General features: G+C 40.3%; 1 protein-coding gene across 1 annotated transcript in view; it reads left to right on the top strand.

Moving 5' to 3' along the window:
* The window catches only part of LOC133955393 (RNA-binding Raly-like protein), a 62,361-nt gene that overhangs the window by 19,844 nt on the left and 21,831 nt on the right, over nt 1–20,686 (top strand). The window contains exon 3 of the mRNA XM_062390216.1: nt 8,147–8,197. Coding sequence (XP_062246200.1) covers nt 8,147–8,197 — 51 coding nt within the window. The remainder of the gene's footprint in view (nt 1–8,146; nt 8,198–20,686) is intronic.

The following is a 20,686-nucleotide window of genomic DNA, read 5'->3' as shown; positions in this document are numbered from 1 at the left end:
AATCCCCAATAGGCAGTGTGGGATACAAACCCTGTTTCTGCAGAACTCTCCCCCACTTCAACTGTTTGGGTGGGGCTGTCATGTTTCTAGCAGAAATTACACTTTTGTTCAACAAAGAAGATAAATAAATAAACACTATTAGGGAGTCGTGATGCATCTCAGGTGCTGCAATCGTCTTCTGCTATGTCACCATTCTCTGATAAGACTAATAGTTGATCCTAATCTGATTCCTGATGCTCACATCGTTTGGATCAGCTGTTGCTCAGATTTTGTGAATCAGTTTCTTCCTTAAAAACATTAAATTAATTTGATGGTTCGTATTGAAGACTGTGATGGTAACATGAATTTACTCAACCAAATGAGATTTAAGTGATTGTTCAACCCCCACCCTGATGGTTCAGATCTAATTAGTTTGAAAATGGCATTTTCAAACTTACATGAGCATTTTGGCTCCCGATCAGTTTTAATCCTAATTCATACTAATACTCCTGAAGATGAATATCACGTGCCCACTCAGGTACACTGGGCATGCGCTTGTTTCAAACTTGTTGTGTGCACAGGAAATGATGCTCGACATGCCGCAAATTACTGAGATTGCTTGTTGCCAATATATTTAAGCATTTGTTTCATTGAAGAATGCAGAATTTAACTGCTGTTTAACAGCTGCTAGCAAATACAACAAGGTCAGCAATGCTTGTAATTGATTATTAAGGCTGTGTTCAACACTGCTATCTCAGGCTGATGCTGGATGTTTTTTGGCTCACGTGATAAGAGACTGATAAATTGGTAAAGGCTATGTTGTGACTGAAAATAACCAATCAGCAAGCGGTTGTGAGTGTCTGCTTATTAGTTTCCAATCATGTGCGTTTCTGCCCTTCCAGACTAAACACACTAAACTTAATCAGGGCTAGCAGTATTTCCAAACGTATCTGCTATTGTGGCTCTAAAACTCCAGTGTAGTGGAGGCCCCAGCAGAGTTTAATTTGATGAGAGTGGATACATGCCAAAGTCCAGGAGCCTAGGTACACCTGTAGAACTCCTGAAGATGCCATGACCTGGATGACTGAGAATCTTCACATATAAGACATATTGTCCAAGCATATCTCAGACCGTCAAGTTACTTTTGCTTAAAGGGCCCATATTGTGTAAAATACATCTTTCTGGGCTTTTACCATCTCTAATTACTGGAATGGGGTCAGTAGGGACCCTCAACGTATGAAAGCAGTCACTCCATGTACTTTTTCCATTCTAAAAAGCATGTTATCGAAACGTCTTGTTTCGTACTTCCTCCCCCATATGCGTCATGCAGGATTGCACTCGTCTCTCAGCACCACCCAGGCGGTAAAAGTCCAGCCACCGAACACACCAACCCCACTGCCCATCACCTCTTCGACTGTAACCCATTGATATATATCATCTTAGGGATACCAGTACCTCAAATTACATCCCAGAAAGTTGTAAAATATTGGCAATTTAAGACTCAGAACAAGCTTCATCCAAAAGCCCCCTGCCGCTCCGACACACAAGGCATGCTGGGATGCCCGCGGTTTGTTTCATGCTGAACCCATGATCTGTGTGTAGTTAACTGATGAGAAGGCGCTCCAGACAAAAATCAAAGGAGAGACAGAGGACAAGAGAGAAGATAAAGTATTTATGGAGGGGTAGAGAGATAAATGGAGAGGGAGCGAGAGTGCACTATGCATAACATTGTAATTATGTGTTCTTGTCCCTCGATTGCCCTGCTGAGATGAGTGTTGAGTGGAAAGAGACGAATCAGCGTTTCCTTTGAGGAAAAAAATAACAGCTCAATAAACAGGCTGCAAATCCCCACCAAAAGAACCAAACCAATTTACCCATCATACACACACACACACACACACGCACACACGCACACGCGCACACACACACACACACACACAAACACACACACACAGGGAAGATAACCTCCTTGTTTAAATTTAAATTTCGCCTTTGATGGAGCTGTGATGGCGACTGCTGTTTTCCCTTCTCACCTCATCAACTCTGAAATGACTGAATGTGTTTACATGCAGACAAAACATGCAATTTAAATATATTTAAGATAATAGTGCACGTTGACCAGCAGATGCACCGTGCTCTTGCTGATTCACTCTTATTTGGTGCAAAGTAAAGCTGCTGTAACATTTCCCACACCTTCCTGTTCTGCAAAAAAGGAAAGAAAAGGTTTGCTTACTTTAATGATTTTATTTTTATATTTTTTAATGTTTTTAACTTTAATTTCAGTGGAAAAGAAATGAATTGAATGCAACACAACACAACATCATGTTATTGACATCACATTAATATAATGTTTGTTTTTTAGTGTTCACTGCAACTAAAGTAGAAAGACATTGTACTGCTACGCAGATCTATATCCATTATGCCTGGAGGTTTAACTGATAGTCGGTCAAAATACTTATTGTCAGATAATGGTTTAACAGCCCTTCTTTTAAATTATTCTCATGTTTCCCACACTATATGAATTTCAGTTCTCTCAGCTATGACAGCTTTAGCCACTACAATAACCATGAGTCTTGACTGCACTGCACTGCAATGAAGAAGAGTTTTTAATAGAGTATTGGAAAAACGAAATGCTTCCTCGCCACAGTTGAGAACAAAGCCTGGTGACATATTCTGTGGGTTTCTTTGAAAATGAGCTAGGAATTAAAAGAGAAAGTATTTAAGCTGCAGATAGTATATTAAGGTTTCTCAGTTTTTCTTAGTTTTCATCTTGAGGTGATTTAATCTTGATGAGTGACTGGATGATTATTTGTTGAAGTGCACCTCAATGGGACTTGTACTTTGGAGTTATTAATGTCCAAATACCTTTTTCTTTACTCTTTGTACGATAGACTGGTGTTCTCTAGTGTAGTTTTACATATTAAGTGCTTTTGACTCATGAAAAATAATTGGCATTTTTACTTTTGAAAACCAGCGGATCCAAAGTAACCTTTTCAAGGTTATAGCCCTTTTTGTACACCATTTCACTCACTCAATCTTACTTAATCTTTTTGAAAAATTAATCATTTTCTTGAAGTTTCAAATTACTATGAGAAAATGGAAACTTCAAAGTAATTTTCCTATTTTGTTGGCAAAGAAGAGACTACAATCAAGGCAGTGATAGTGTTATAAACCGTAATAATTCCACAAATGCTCATCTCTGTTTTTGTCCGTCTGTTAAACATATTTTGTGAACTGCTCATTTGAAATAATAATTGCATTAACAAGCGAACAGTGCTCTGTAGCAGTCGGTGGGGACGGGACAGTGTGCCTTCAGCCTGCAGACCGAGTTGGACATGTCAGGTCATCTGATAAACCTGACTGGCAGCCTGTGACCATAATATTTATTCGGCCAGAACATTAAGATTATTGGAGTATTTAACTGTCACAGACATTCATGGGTGTCATTGGTCCTTATTTACGCCATGGCAAAAACATTCGACAACTCCTCTTTAGCAAGTCGTCCTTAAAGTAAGGTATAACGTCCGTATTGTTGGTGCGATGCTTTTTTGTGAGATGAATTATAGCACTTTTATTTAAAAAGAATTGTGAACTTGGGTCCAAAATTTGTGTTTGTTCCTTAAAAAACTTTTGAATTAACTGACATGTATGAAAAAAATAACACCAGTTAAGTTAATCATTCAAACCTATATATAAACCATACATAAACAGTAATAATGCAAAATCTTCAAACTGCACCATAGACTGTTTATAAAAAGCTCTGCACACAGCATCCAGCACACAAACAATGAGAAGTGACATTATATTGTAGAACTGGACTCACTTATGACTAGGTATAATTTTGAAGAAGCTCCAGAACATTAACACAGGACAAGAGAACAGCCCACTACAACAGGCAGGTTTAGAATCAGAAGTGTATCCATATCACCAACACTGTGTATGTGTATTGTGTGTTCAAACCTGTTCTTTGAGCTACATTATGGATGAAATTTGTCGTGGAATTTAAGTTCATCCATATATCCATTAAAAGTAGATACTGGTTAATTACAGTAACTCTCTCAAGTTTATTAACGGCAGCATAATTTCCCATCTCTATTTCTACCCCGGCCCTATATTGACTGATTGACCTCATGTTGACCTGAGAGCTTGTGGCAAACTGAGTCATTGCTGAGAGCCGTTGGCTTCTTAACCACCTCTCGGTCCGAACAAGCTGAGGTGGCAAGAACATGGCTGAACGGCCTATTTACCTCCTTCTCACCACGGTACGCTACAGTACACCGCCGTTGATTAATGACACTGCAGGCTGGTGAGGGTGAGCGGTAAATCAGAATGAATGGATATGGAGGTGTGGGTGTGTGTGTTGTGTGTGTGTGTTTGTGTGTATGCTTGCAAAGATGACAAAATGGACATGTGGACTCAACTGCTGCCATACACACACCCAAGAGGACATGAATATGTATAAACACAGAGACACACACACACACACACACACACACACACACACACACACACACACACACACACACACACACACACACACACGCACACTCACTTTGCTGTCTGGTGTGTGAGGGGGCAGGTGGGGGGTTATTAATGCTGAATGCTATCATTAGTGTTGGAGAGAGAGAGCAGTAAGTAGTGGCTATATAAATGTAAATCCCTCATCATTCCCTTGCTGCTTCTTTGTGCAGCGTCTCGCTGCTGAGACGACCCTCCTGCTTCAGCTGACTTCTCGTATAACTCGTTGCTCAGCGATCGCTCTCTCTACGTGTGTGTTTATTGACGTTCCTCGCTGCTGTGTAATAATTCCCATCAGGAGAACAGCCTCTGAGTTCTCTAATAACACCATTAAGGTTGGAAGCAGTACAGTGCAGAGCAAGTTAAAAGCCTAATTAACACCTGAAATCTGAACCCCCTTAACAAGCTCCATTTTGTTGACCCTAGTGTTTTTAAATCCCTGTTTACAGCCATGCCAAACATAATTTGCAGGTAATGTATTTGTCTCGTGCGAGGCAGAACCCAAAAGCTACCAGCTCAGTGATAAGGTACAATAAGTTTGTATGTTTAATGGATAAAGTAGTAGAGTGAGGTGCTGGCTGGCAGGTGAAGTCTGAGTAGGTTGCTGGCTTGCTGACTGAACTCCTGACAAGGCTACTCCACTTCATACCAGATACAGAGAGCAGTGCAAGCTCATCTTACTGGTTCACTTTGGCATGTGTATTATCAAGGGGCCAGGGAAGTGCAAGTATCAAATTTTAGCTTATTGTGTCAAATTGGAACTTATTGTAATTATGTAATAATATTTCAATGGGGCCTAAATCAGCTAGTCCTTGGGTCAAACCCCTGATCAAAATTGCCAACAGATATTGATAAGCATTTTTTTTCTTGCTTGCAATGCTTTTACATTAAGCTGAAAATTTGGGTCTGAAGATTGAGTTGATTAATTAATAGACCTATGAAATAGCACACATGCAATAAATGGAAAAAAAACACCAGTTAAATATATTTTTCAAATTTATATAATTACGTAGTTTATATAACATGAACAGTAAAAAAGTTAATACAGTTTCATTTGATGAAAAACATTGAACATAACATCTTCACAGAATCACAATCAAGCCTTTTACTGCTTAATGGTGCTCACTAATGAATTCTACTTCAGGTGACTGACTGAGCTGCTCTGCATTTGTGTAACCTCACACAACCTTCCCTTTGTTTGTGTTAGTAAATGATAACATCATTACACAATCTATAGATCCTTGCTCCATTCAATAGTGATCAATAGTTATTTTCCTTTTTCGAAATTGGAACAGCTTTCAGTGGTGAGGAGGGGGGAATGTTAGGGTGTGTTCATTTTCTTTATTGCACCACTGAACAGTGCTAATAGTTTGTATGTAAATGAGATCCACAGCTGATGGACATTTTCTATCTGGGATTTGAAGACTCCAGGAGTCGGTTGTATCGCCTGTGATTAACCCATAATCACAGCGTGGAGCGTCCTGTCAGGTTTTGCTGCAGCTATAATTTTCAAACTAATTACGCAGGTAAACAAAAGGCTAGAAAGAGTTATTTGTTGTGGTCCCGGCTCAGAACAGCGGAGCTGTCCTGCGAATCAATAGTCATGTTTAAAGGTTTGCTCCGACACAGCACATTAGGCAACGCACGGCTGAGCCAAAAGCACCACTGTCGTTAATAGCTGATTCGTATCCATATTGAATGATGAAGGTAAATGCTGGCAGAAACAGAGCGATGGATGATACAACTTTTTACAAGACTGGAAGGATATGAATTTGGCTCCAAATCCCTTGTTTCTCTTCCTGAGTCATTACCTATCTGTCTCTCTTTACCTTTATCTGTTCATCCCTCAGTCTAACCCTAACCCTTCTCTATATTAGAGGATTTGTTGATAGTGTGTGTGTGTGTGTGTGTGTGTGTTTCTGTTAGATGGTTATTGATCCCTTCCCAGTGGATAAATAGTGCAGAAGTTGGAGTTCAGTCTCCTTCTTTGTGTTATCTATCGAGCTGAGAAAAGGACAGATTCTTCCTCTGTCATTATAACTTTAAAAGATAATGATGAATCTGATGAATGTAGGGATGATATGCTTACACCAGCACAGTCGGACATTTCCTATCTGCTGTATGTTCATTTTGACCATTGCGGTTCACAGTCTGGAGAACCAAATAAAATCTTGACCTGATGATAGATCCGATGAAGGTCCAAAACTAGATCCAAAGGTTATTATGGAACAAAATAATAGATTAAGTAAGGAAGTAGTTTGGTTGTAATAACAATCTCACAATCCATACATTATTACTTTGCCCAAAGGTTGTTGTTCACGATCAAGTCAGAGGGTGTAGAAACCAAACTATCAGCCTTCATTTGACACCACATGCTCATTGGCAGGCTCCCATGCAAATAGTTTTTACCCAGCATTAGTCCGAAAGTGTGAAAATGAGAACTCGCACCAGATCTCTGTGGTTTGTTGACCTACTAAAATTGCCCAGATGCTCTAAGTAGGTCTGAATACCATCTGCTTAGTTCAGCCTGTGGAGCTGCTGTCAGTGCTTTACAAAAACATGTGTCTACACCCAACTACAAGCTAAATGTGTCTTTTTAGAGCTTTTTAATACCACTTAAAATGTATTATACAACAAAACATGCATGTACACTCCAAAATTTACTTGTATAAAAAACACATTTATATCCTTCTCACGCGCTTTCAACAAGCAGCTCAGCTTGCTTCATCAGCACCTCAGGGCGCTGGCTTGGATCACCACAAGTACTTGTCCTTCGGGCTGGGGGATTAATTCAATTTCAATTACAATTACGATTATGTTCTCCAACGATTATGAACCAAAGTAATCGACATAAAAATGATTATTATCCGGTGTATTGTTTTGCAATGAGGCTCTCCTTGTTCACTAAGCCATCGATTCTGCTGTGTGTCTGCAGTGCAATTTGAGGTTTCCTCGAAAAAGTCAGGCTATATACTCAACTAAATGCCGGGACACTACAGGGACCCGCCGCTGCTTCAGGATCAGGACAGACACGCATTATAGACCCAGTGTCCTTGTACTGTGCTTTATTACTGTGTCGCATGTCCTGTCTCCTCCCCCCCTACGCTGATATGAAGTTAGTAGGACACGTACAGTACTTGAAGTCAAATTAATAGAAAAATCATTTTGCGGGGACGCAGTCCACCTGCCACACAACACGAGATGTAACGTCATGGGTTAAAGGGACCAAAACAATCCGGATTGATGATCTGACAAATCAATTAATAACTAAATACATGGGATTGTCTGTTTGTAGGGAGAGTGACAGAGACTAACACCCCCCCGCCCCAACACACACATAGACACTCTAATCTGTTACTTGAGTGAAGTAATCGTATTAAATAATCTCGATAACAATATTGACCAAATGAATCATGATTATGATATTTTCCATAATCTAGCAAGTGCTACTCATCATTCTCAAACAACTTTTTCCACAATATTTCCCCAAGTTCATAAATGAGTCTTCAGACTGGCCGTCAAGGTATTTGCATAATGCATAAACGGAACCCGAAAGAGTATTCACCTAAAATCTTAATCTGTGATAATATGAATCAATTAATTAAAATATACTGCTGTGTGTTAACTTCACTTCTCTTTCTCCCTGCAGATCCGACTATGAGATCGAATATGACAGATACCCTCAGGACTACTATAACAGGTACGGCAACCATCTGTGGAATGTGTCTGTGTGTCATTCTAAAGGGTGCACTCAGACAATGTATTTTGTCATCTAACTATGAAGAAAGTGTGTAAGGAAGCTGAGCAGGTTACAGTCTCTCTCTAGGGCAGGGGTGTCCAAACTACGGCCCGCGGGCCATCTCCGGCCCGCCATCCATTTTAAATTGGCCTGCCTCAAAAAAAAAAAAAAAAAAAGAAAAAAAAAAGTAGTTTTGCTCTATTTTTGAAGAAATTGTACTTTCTTGATTGTTGTTGTTCTGGGTTGGTACCCTCGGGTACCCTTGAATTTGTCATCTCAACACGTGTTCCCTACATGGGTTTTCTAAGTGGCCCAAACTTAGACTGAGAGATGAAATTGGTATGAGAACATTCACACCCTCCACTCCCAAGCTGCCTGATGGCAGTGTACACTGAACTCTGAGGTTAGGAAGATACCTGCCTCTGTCTAATAGCTGTTTGCACATTCAGGAAAAGATGAAAAGTAAGAGTGAATCCCTGTTTGACCTTGTTAAGTTCAGCTTTCAGCCATTTGAAGATCCATTTTATGATCCATCTATCCATTGGTCTTTAAAAAGACAGCGACAGATTTCCTCTATTTGACAAAACAGTAATTTAGGGACATATTATTGAGAGGAGAGAAGCTTTGGCTGTGAATTAGGAGGATTAAAATCCCATCACTGGGATTTACTGAGGGTCAAGAATGTAAGAAATAGATGGTGATGGCAGCAATGCTTTCCAGAAAAATAAACTTCAGACATAATAAGCGGGCAAAGAATAGAGATGCAAATGAATAATCAATGAATATTTAATTAAAAGAATGAAAATCTTAAATAATATGGGAAGCTATGACTCAGGAGGTAGAGCAGGTCATCCACTAAGCAGAAGGTTTGATCCCGGCTAATCCAGTCTGCATACCAAAGTGTCCTTGGGCAAGATACTGAACCCACATATTACCAATGACAGCTTTGCCGGCAGTGTGAATCGTGTGTGATAGAAAAAATGCTTTGCATAGAAACACTGTTTCAATGTGTGTGTGAATATGAATTGTAAAGTGCTTTGGGTGGTAGATATGACTACAAAAATGCTATTTACTGCAAACACAATCCATTTATCATATTGACAAAAGGTTTTTAAATGTTCACATTGTTGCAGAAGAAACGTTTGTTATCATGTTTGTCCTATCACAGCTATTATGTCACTTATTTTGATAGTTTTGATCAGGCCACAAAGTAGGTGTTGTCAGGCGTGTTGGTTTATCCTAAATATGAGAAGAGCCGGACTGGTCCAATTTAAATATTTATTGAGATGCAATGAAAGTTGAACAACATAGCTATGGACAATTATCACAGCCTAGGCTAATTAAGTTAGCAATAGGTAGTTAATAATGGCCCCGAACAAAAGGGGTTTGATATAGTTATAACAGTAGATATAATATGATTGGTTATGAAAGATTGAAGGGGAGTCACCGCAAATCAATTTGGGTCTCCCTTGTCGGTGCACATGCATGTCCACGCCTCTTGGCACAGAAATCCAGGAAGTGACAAGAAGCGCTCTCTATGACGCGTCTACTACTCTGATAGTTGCTAAGCAAAATGTTCTCTTCATGAAAGGCCTTGACACAGCTGATGCCATGTGGGCCATTGGAGAAAGGAATATGATGTTCCTGCTATATTCAAACAATGTCCTGTTGATGTAAACATTAGGATCCTCGAAACCAAAACAACAAGACAAAACAATATCAACAAAGTCACTGTGTCCGACCTCCAGAACTTTATCAGACAGCTGCTTGAAATATATTTGGATGAGTCTAAGGGAATAATGGTTTAATACCAAAAGTTAGAATTCAGAACAATTATAAGATTCATTATTAACAATATGCAGCAAGGGTTATTTAAAAATCATTTGAATAAAGGCCTTATATCTGGTTCAAACTGATCATGCTTCCCCCCCCCCCCTTTAGTTGCAAATAGTTTCAGTCAGACCCAAATACCAGCTAGAATTTGAAATCCTAACAGTGTTTACATTTTATAATCAAATCCAAAACGTTTTTTGAAAATGCAAGGACTGGCCAGTTGGGTCTCCATTAAATATACTGATATTTCTAGTATATCTGAAACCCTATAAGAAACCAATAGGGTTGCATACTATTTTCGGGGAAATTACAGGTTCATGCACTGTTCAAACACTGCAGTAGTAATAAGTGATAGATAGATAGATGGATACTTTATTAATCCCGAGGGAAATTCAGATTATCAAGTGTAATGTCTTGATAACTACAATCGCAGAGTATTCTCAGTTCTGTAACTTTGAAAGGCAGGTTGAGGAATAAAGACATTGCCCTTACCTACAACACTGCTTCCAACATATGGAGTTGTGGTTGCTCAAAAATCAATTTGCCCACCAGTGTTTGTAGCAAGTATGTGATAGCATAGGTCAAGCTGATAGTGAGTTTTAGAGAGCTTTCTGCTGGATCACGAGTAAAACCTATATAGTATATGTATATTACATAATTCTTCTAAATATATCTGCACAAATGGACTATAATTATTCAAACACATTTTTAAGGTTAAAATAAAAAGTGACATCCTGAACATGAAGTTTCCTGAAGATGTACTAAATTATTGCTGTATTACAGACCTATAAGCATATGACAATCCGCCTAATACCCAAAACAGAAAAGTGAACCTAAAAATAATGACGAAAGCAGGACCAACCAGAAGTGATTGATTTATTACTATGGAGAGAAAAGAGGAGGAAGAGGGTGGTGACAGAAACTGACAGATCAACCATTTCTTATACAAATATCACTGATTTCACATTTAATAGCATTCAAACAGATAATGCATGTTCATGTTTACAGAGATGAAGAAAGATTTAGATCATCAATCAATATTTTTTATTTTATTTTTTATTCACTTGATTTTACAAAGGTTGTGGCTTAAAAAGTTCAACAAAAAAAACCTCCACAGGCTGAAAATACAGATCACTGCAGGCAGCCAAGAACAGCAGGAGGAGGAGAACTTTACGGAAGCTGTAGAGTAAGAGACAGGAGATGAAAGAGAGGAGCAGAGGACACCGAAAACAACAGACGAGTGCAGAGAGACAGAGAGTGGAAGAGGCTGACGGCATGAAAAATGAGCATGTCGGCACCCGGCAATCGCTCAGATAATGTTCTAATGGTATATTCTGTTTCCTAATCGCCTAAGAAGACTAATGGATGAATAGAAAACCCTTGTGCAGTTATGTTAGCTCAAATGAAAACTGTTTAGCTGGTGATAGGAGCTATAAAACTGGGCTTCCTTTGAGCTAGTTGAGTAACTGGAGCATCATATTTGTGGGTTCGATTAAACTCTCAAAATGGCCAGAAAAAGAGAACTTTCATGTAAAACTCGCCAGTCTATTCTTTTTCTCAGAAATGAAGGCTATTCCATGCGAGAAATTGCAAAGAAACTAAACATTTTCTACAACGGTGTGTACTACTCCCTTCAGAGAACAGCACAAACGGGCTCTAACCAGAGTAGAAAGAGAATTGGGAGGCCCCGGTGTACTAGTGTTGTGTCGTTCGTGAACGATTCGTTCGTGTTGAACGAATCCTTACAAGGACTCGGGAGTAACGAGTCCTCTCAAAGAGTGATTCGTTCATGTTCACGTGGCAGTGCATTGGGACTGTTGCATAGGCTGCTGCAGGTCACGTGAAAAAGGATCCAAAGACTTGTATCCGGCAGATGAACGAATCACTGATCTGAAGACACGGTCGTGAGGTGAACGATTCGTTCATCTGCTTGGTAAGAGTCTTTGGATAATTTTCCACATGTCCTCCATAGGCTTAGAAGAGGAAACAGATACCTCATTCCCTATTGTGGGACCGCTGTTAAAAAGCAGCCATGAATGACAGCTTTTGTGTGGCAGATCATATTTTTTTCTAAGAAAACCTCCATATACAGTAAAACATGACAGTTTGTATGGTTTTAAATTGTCATTTATAGTCACACTGGCATTTAATTATCACATGAAATAATTACACTGCACTAAACTGTACGTGTAAATGTAAAGTGAAAATAACAAAACCAGTCATTATGACTTTTGAATAGGGCTGAACGATATGGGGAAATAATCTAATTGCGATTCCCCCCCCCCCCCCCCCCCCCAAATATTGCGATTAAGATTTAATATGCGATTCTTTTATTTTATCCTCTCTTTCCCCCCCAAAAAAACGTAATGAATGATTTAAATATGACCAACACAAAATTAGATACCGGTGTGCATTTAAGTAATTTAATCAAAGTCATTGTAAGTATAAACACAAGGCATGCACTTTTTAAAAAGTGTGTGCAAATTTACCATCTTGAGAATTTTTTTTTTTTAAATATAGGTGTCTGCTCTCAAGTCAGTAACATTTGCAGTGTTGGGAAGGATACTTTCAAAACGTAATCTGTTACAGAATGCAGAATACATGCCAAAAAATGTAATCTGTAACGTATTCCGTTACATTAACTAATCTGAGTTATCCAGCTTGCGGCGGGCAAGCTGGATGTGCTGGCAGCTTGCGGATCAGCAGCTCTGTAGATCCCCGTTCATGTCCGGGTGGTTCGTGCAGCGGTATGGAGGCGCCGGGCCGCAGCAGGAACTCCCCCATGCTGAACACCTCCGTCTCGCAGATGTGCATGTAGGTGACCGGGGGGCTCTGGAGCCCCGCCGCCCCGGAGCTCGGCTTGCTTTTCCGAGGAGCGATTTTCCCGTCCGCCGCCCGCACCGCAGTAACCGGCGAGATGAGCTCGCTCTGTGTGGCCGACACGTTGGCCGAAGACTCTGTGGGCAGATGAACGAAACACGTCGGGAGTTGAATGATCCGTTGAAACGAACGAATGACTCAAAAAGAGATTTGTTCATTCTAGTGAACGAGATTCAAAGAACCGACACGGTAAAAAGATCCGAACTTCCCATCACTACGGTGTACAACTCAGCAAGAAGAAGTATATTAGAGTCTCTAGTTTGAGAAATAGACGCCTCACAAGTCCTAAACTGGCAGCTTCATTAAATGGTACCCGCAAAATGCCAGTGTCAATGTCTAAAGTGAAGAGGTGACTCCGGGGTGCTGGCCTTCTAGGCAGAGTGGCAAAGAAAAAGCCATATCTGAGACTGGCCAATAAAAAGAAAAGATTGATAATGGCAAAAGAACACAGACATTGGACAGAGGAAGATTAGAAAAAAGTGTTATGGACAGACGAATCAAAGTTTGAGGTGTTTGGATCACATAGAAGAACATTTGTGAGACGCAGAACAGGTGAAAAGATTCTGGAAGAGTGCCTGACGCCATCTGTCAAGCATGGTGGAGGTCATGTGATTGTCTGGGGCTGCTTTGGTGCTGGTAGAGTGGGAGACTTGTACATGTTAAAAGGGACTTTAAATAATCAATCAATCAATCAATCAATCAGAAATAAGGAAGGCTATCACTCCATTTGGAACACCATGCCATACAATGGCGACTGCGCTTGATTGGATCCAATTTCGTCCAACAAAAGGACAACGACCCAAAGCACACCTCCAAATTATGCAAGAACTATTTAGGGAAGAAGCAGGCAGCTGGTATGCTGTCTGTAATGGAGTGGCCCGCGCAGTTACCAGATCTCAACCTAATTGAGCTGTTGTGGGAGCAGCTTGACCGTATGGTACACAAGTGCCCATCAAGCCAATCAAACTTGTGGGAGGGGCTTCAGGAAGCATGGGGTGAAATTTCTACAGATTACCTCAACAAATTAACAGCTAGAATAACAAAGGTCTGCAATGCTGAAATTGCTGCAAATTGAGCATCCTTTGACGACAGCAAAGTTTGAAGAACAAAATTCATATTTCAAATAAAAATCCTTATTTCTAACCTTGTCAATGTCTTGACTTTATTTTCTACTCAATTTGCAACTCATTTGACAAATAAAAGTGTGAGTTTTCATGGAAAAAACGAAATTGTCTAAGTGACCCCAAAATTTTGATCGGTAGTATATGACAGAAATTTACAGACAGAAATCAATTGAATTACAACATGAGCTTGTATCTCTGTTACTGTCCTCACCTACCACCAGAAACACATACATAATGAACATCTGCCATTGTGACTTTTTTTACTCAGCTATTTGTTTTGTGCAGAGCACCTTTACTGTAGAATAACCCAGCTTCAGTTGGTGAGCATCTCTGAAGCGTCAGCCTCTGTATGAAATCAGACAGGATGAAAAGCTGTGGAGCCTGGCTGCGTCAACACTGCCATCCTGTAAATATTTATAGGCGTTTATCTGCTGGGCTGCGGATTATCAGCTTAGTGAGGTACAGTAGCCCCCATCGACCAACCCTGCCCCACACACGCACACACATATGCTGATCATACAACAATCCAAATCAAAAAGTTGCTGATGGTATGTTAATCCTCTGCTGTGCTCTTGTAGTTCTCGGTCACGGGAGAAAACTGGTTTGTGTGACACAAAACAGCAGACCTAACATTAATCTTCTAAAAGACGTTTGAATAAAGAATTCTGAACTGTAAAAGATGGAGATAAAATATCTCTATAAGGAGAATTCACAATACTGAAGCTACACCTGACCTGCTGCATGACATTAAGAAGATTGTCTTGTGCTTTTAATTTTACTTTTACTTTCAACACAAAAATTTGTCAACTTTATCTTAGTAAAAAAATCTAAGAAACTGACTGCCTTGAAAAATGTCTGTCTATGTATAGTCTAAAGCAGGGGTCACAAACTCGCGGCCCGCCGGCCAATTGCGGCCCTCGAGTAATATTTTGTGGCCCCCACCTTAATATGAAAGTTTAATGTTAGTGTGGCCCGCAAGTTTTATATTGTTAGCTTCTGTGTGGGACAATGTTATGATGTTCTGGTTTCCTACTGTGTGCCTGTCCAGTGAATGCAGCATGCATGTGAGTGACATGGGGGGCGGGGTCGTGTGTGTGTGAGACTGAGTGCGAGAGAGAGCCGGAAGAGAAAAGAGTGGCTTTGGATGTGCGGAGAGCAGGAGGGTGACATTCATAGTTTTCCGCCCTCTTTCGTGCAGGTCATGATGTATCCAGTGTTTCATTTGTAAATCACAAGGTGCCAGAACGCGAAGCACATATGACAGCACAGGTACAACGAGCATAGGTCCCGGAACGCACATAAAACGACACACACACACACACACACATACACATACACATACACACACAAAGACACAATTTGTTAAATTCTAGGCAAATTCAAGGGACACCATGGCTCCTTTACGCACACGCTGCGCTGTGAGGTTTTGGGAGCTTCTTTACGCAGACGGATTATTCTAAACCGCAGCAGTTTATAACACGTCATTGAGCTAATATCTACATTTTACAGTCTGGGCTGTTTTACATTATTATTTACACCTGATATGTGTGGATGAATTTTAATGATTTAAATTCCCTCATCCTCTGCTGGTGACATTTACGCACCGAGCCACAGACTGTACATGACGATGTGCATAATTATTTTGGTTCATCTTAGAAGTCTGCATTTGTTATTATTTTATGAAATTGTGATGCTGTTGTTAAGAAAGCTTTATATATTGCTTATTAGATTATCTTGTTATTGCGTGGCCATAAATTAGTAATTTATCCACCGATGTCAACAGGGGCTCCGTAATTTTCTAGTGATTACATTATATTGTTATATTTTATTTTAATTATTTCTTTAAAATTTTTTTTTAATATTCATATTAATATTTGAAATAACTTTCAGTTAAAGTAAAACAAATTGAGTAGTAATTTTAAATCTACCCACTAGTTCCACTTATCTGTCTGCACATGGAACGCATAAACCAGTGAACCGCTCATTTCATCAGCTTCACACTTGGCAAGTGTATTGTAAATTCCCGGAGAAAGTGTGATGCAATTTGGACACGTAATATGTTAAGTTATAGCACAATTTAAACAGGCTACCAGCGCTCTGTATCTCACGGTGGGGGCAGTCAATAACTGGTTCAAACCTAAAAATGTCAAAAGAGCATCGTTTATCAAAACGATTGATGCACGGTGAAATTAACCCAGCAGTTTGCCATTGCTGAAAATGATTGTGAATGTTGTTCACTCTCACAGGACTGAACACTCATGTTTTTACGACACAGTAAAGTGAAAGATTTTACACTTTTAGAGTGAACAGAATAAGGTGAATATCCCCTATGAAATCATGCAGTTGTAGACCAATAACGTTTGTATTTCATTGCTTAACATCTAAACATTATCTGTGCAAGATTCTATTCTAATTAAGTGAAGAAGAGCGAAGTTTAGCCAAGCTTCTACCAGTTCTACTGAGGTATACAATATAACAATATAACATGAGTTCATATATTTTTCTTTCTAACCGTCTGTAAATGGAAGATATGGCCATGAACTAATTGATATTGAGGACTGTGAATTTCGTTTCAAATTCTGAAATGTGAAATGTGAACATGACCTAGTTTGTTTTCATCTTTATGAATGGAAAATTGACCTTACTCAACACTTTATCCGATATTGTCTTAGAGCATTCTGGGAAGCTCAACACATTTTTCCTCAACACACTATAATACTAAGAGTGCAGGATTGTTGTACTTCAGGAGCACAAGTCCAGTTTACTAAAGTGAATGTAGTTTTATACCTTTTTTATACTTGTTATAGGCAAAACAAGCAAATTAATCAACTCAAGTAATACGTTGAATCAACTGGATAGTGAGGAATAAGAAAAGAACACTAAAGTTACATAAGCATTGGTTTTACCTTTTACTATGTACTATGCCTGTTTAAAATATGCTTCCTTAAATTATATTTAATGTATTATACAATCATCTAATCATCTTCTAATTTCCACATCAGTGCTATGTTATGATATTTATATATATATATATATTCATACCCTACTCCAAAAATTAAGGGAACACTTAAATCATACAGTAGATCTTGATGAGCGAATTAGTCAAGTTGAAAATCGTTCTGTCTGTGGCAGTACTTGGCGGTGTTGATACACTGTTACATAACGTCCCATAGGTGCTCAATTGGATTTAGGTCAGCGTAACGAGAGGGCCAGTCAATGGCATCAAGGTCTTGTCATGTAGGATCTGCCTACACACTCTGGGCATACTACAGAGGGCAGATATGGCTAGGGGGTACAGTGATCAGAAGGTCAGAGGTTTGATCCCAGTCTTCCCCATGCATGCCAAAGTGTCCTCAAAGCTGCACCTCATAGAAATAAGTGCTGCCCATAGATGAACTGTATGATTGTGTATGTGAATGGGCAATAAACTCTGCACCAGCATAAGGTCTCACAATCGCACTGAGGATTTGATCCTGGTACCTAACAGCACTCAGGTAGAGTTGGCTATGACATGGAGGTCTGTGTGACCCTCCAATGATATGCCTCCCCAGACCATCACTGACCCACTGCCAAACTGGTCATGCTGGGTGATGTTACAGGCAACATAACGTTCACCACGGTGTCTCCAGACTCTTTCACACTTGTCAAATCTGCACAGTGTGATCCGGCTCTCATCTGTGAAGAGAACAGGGAGGACATTGGGCCCTCATGCCGCCCTCACTGAGTCTGTTTGTGACAGTTGGGTCAGAAACATGCACACCAGTAACCTGCTGAAGGTCATTTTGTAGACTTCTGGCAGTGCTCCTCCTGTTCCTCTTCGCACAAAGGAGCCCTGTACTACCTGTTCAACCTGATTGGGCTGCAGGTACTGCCTCTTGCTACCAATAGTGACAAGGACACTAGTAGAACACAAAACTAGAGAAGAATCACAAAGGAAGCATAACTATCTGTGGCCACCACATGTCAAACTGTTCCTTTTGTAGGGGGTGTCTTGCTCTTGATTCTCCCCTGCACCTGCAGACTTAAAGATAACCTTTATTCTCAACAATTGGGGCATCATAGCCTTTGCTCTGTTTGATTTTTCCAATTACAGAATGGTAACTTTTTTCTTTTCTTTTTTAAATCAAACAAACAACCAAACTTGAGGCTGGACTGGTACCGGCTGAGTGGAGCTGTGAGACCAGTGTGATCCCTTATGACTCACACGGGGGAGGAAGTACCAAACAAGACGTTTCCATAAAATATTTCATGGTGACTGCTGAACATGGACTATGACTACAACAAGACTGCTTGATACACAATATTTCTCTTCAACCATTACTGACAATAATCCGTCATTTAATTGACCTTCCATTATGCTACAAAGTCTTTATTCTAATCAATGCTGCAAATACCCTTATCTTTCTGATGTTCTCCTTTACACGTGGCATCTATTGCACTTCTGTCCGTCCTGGAAGAGGGATCCATCACATGTGGCTCTCTCTGAGGTTTCTACGTTCTTTTTATCCTGTTAAAAGTTAACCCTTTTTTTTTTTCCTAACTATTGTCGAGGGTTAAGGGCAGAGGATGTCCCACCTTGTTAAAGCCCTATGGGGAAAATTGTGATTTGTCAGTGAAAAAGTCTATGTTAAATTTATAATAATGCATCATATCTACAGTTCTGTCAGACAACTCACGCTTGATCATGTAATATATTTATTACAACAGCTTTAATGTTAGGCGTCTAGGCTCCAACTTTATCACTCCCCCATATGATTACACAGGATGATGAGTGGGAGTGATGAGCAAATACTTGTAACCCCCCAAAACTGCACATAGTCGGAGCCTGACGTACGGATCGGTATCTGCTATGTGTGTGCCATTCACCGCCGCGGTGTGGCCATTCTCCGTAGGGGCATTAGCCTGCAGGAGAATATGCTAACTAGTGAACCTGTTATGTGAGCCATTCACCGCCGCGGTGTGGCCATTCTCCCTAGGCGCATTGCCTGCAGGAGAATATACTACCTAGTGAACTGTTATGTGTGCCATTCACTGCCGCGGTGTGGTCATTCGCTGTAGCCAAATTGTCTGCGGGGGAATATACTACCTGGTGAGGTTCCCTATACGGGAATATAGTGAACTTGGCACATGGCAACATATGCACCGGAATTTCACCTTTAAGCCCAGCAAACCACCTGAAATGCAATAAAATAATCAGTCTGCAAAACACATACAAATTATTCATTCACATGTTTTGTTTGTATCGCCAATATCCAAAACATGATTCGTTTCATCGGGCTTAACAAATACGACATCCTGTCCTTAACCCTCGACAAGAGTAAGGAAAAACTACCAAAAAAAACCCATAAACAGGGGAAAAAGTAGAAACCTCAGAGAGAGCCACATGTGAGGGATCCCTCTCCCAGGATGGACAGGAACAGATGTATGCCATGGCAAGGGTGCAATGAATCCCTTGGCATCGTTCGCATTGTATCGTCACCATTTGAGGGGATAAAGGCGCGCCGAAACATGCCTGTGACTACCCCGGACGCGGATACGTGATGGATCCCGAGATCTGACATGCAACAAAGGATTTATGCAGCGGTGATTACATATTAAAACATCAAGGCTGCAGATGATGTTTTAGAGTCAATATTCCTTCTTGTGGTGTCCAACATAGCATGAGTAGCATTGATGATGGAGTGTTGCAGTCATAGCGGTGCAACATCTTAGTGAGTGAGGGGACAGCATCCAGGTGTTAGGCCTCAGCTCTGGCAGGGATGGCGAAGCTTTGAGGAGATCTCGTCATGCATTTTCGACCATTGTTGGTAGGCAAGGGTGTCGTCAGATGGGTTGAAGAGGGATGCAAGCGTTTGATCATAGAGCAGAAAGAACAGAAAGCAGTATTATTCTTAGCAATGATAATTCAGAAGTCTCGACAAGATCTATCAGACTTGTTGTGAACATGTGTTCTTCTAATACTAGAGAGGATAAGGTCATGTAGAGGATTAAATAAGCGTCCTTGTCAGATTTCCTATTATACTGCTTCCGTTATCGTATACTCTAACTCACCTTGACAACAATTCCTTAATAAGGAAATATAAAGCCAAGGTAAATGTTAGGTAAGACTGTCATCATTGAGGATTCATAGCTTTTCTATTGTAGCAGCGCGCAAGTGAAGTATGTCACCTGATATATGTCACATGATTTATGTCACCTGATGTATGGCACATGACTGAAGCAGCGCAGCTCGAGTTGCCTGCCAGAACTAGCTCGCTGGCTTCGCTCCATTTCAGTCAGACAACTCACGTTTGATTATTTATCTTATTTATTACGATATTTATTATTCATAGTAGAACAGGTTTGTGTTTGGCGTCTAGGCTCCAACTTAATCACTCCCCATATGCTAACACAGGAATGATGTGAGTGATGAGCTAATACTGTAGCCCCCCAACACTGCACAGATTTGGAGCCTGACAGATGAATCAGTATCTGTTATGTGTGCGCCATTCAACGCAGCGGTGTGGCCATTCTCCATAGGCGCATGCCTGCTGGAAAATATGCTACCCAGTGAGCCTGTTATGTGTTCCACGCCACTGCGGTGTGGCTATTCTCCAAAGGCGCATGCCTGCTG

This window comes from Platichthys flesus, chromosome 6, assembly GCF_949316205.1.
Source record: "Platichthys flesus chromosome 6, fPlaFle2.1, whole genome shotgun sequence".
Classification (NCBI taxonomy): domain Eukaryota; kingdom Metazoa; phylum Chordata; class Actinopteri; order Pleuronectiformes; family Pleuronectidae; genus Platichthys; species Platichthys flesus.
Note: the sequence above shows the minus strand (reverse complement) of the source record. Positions and strands in the feature narration are given on the sequence as shown.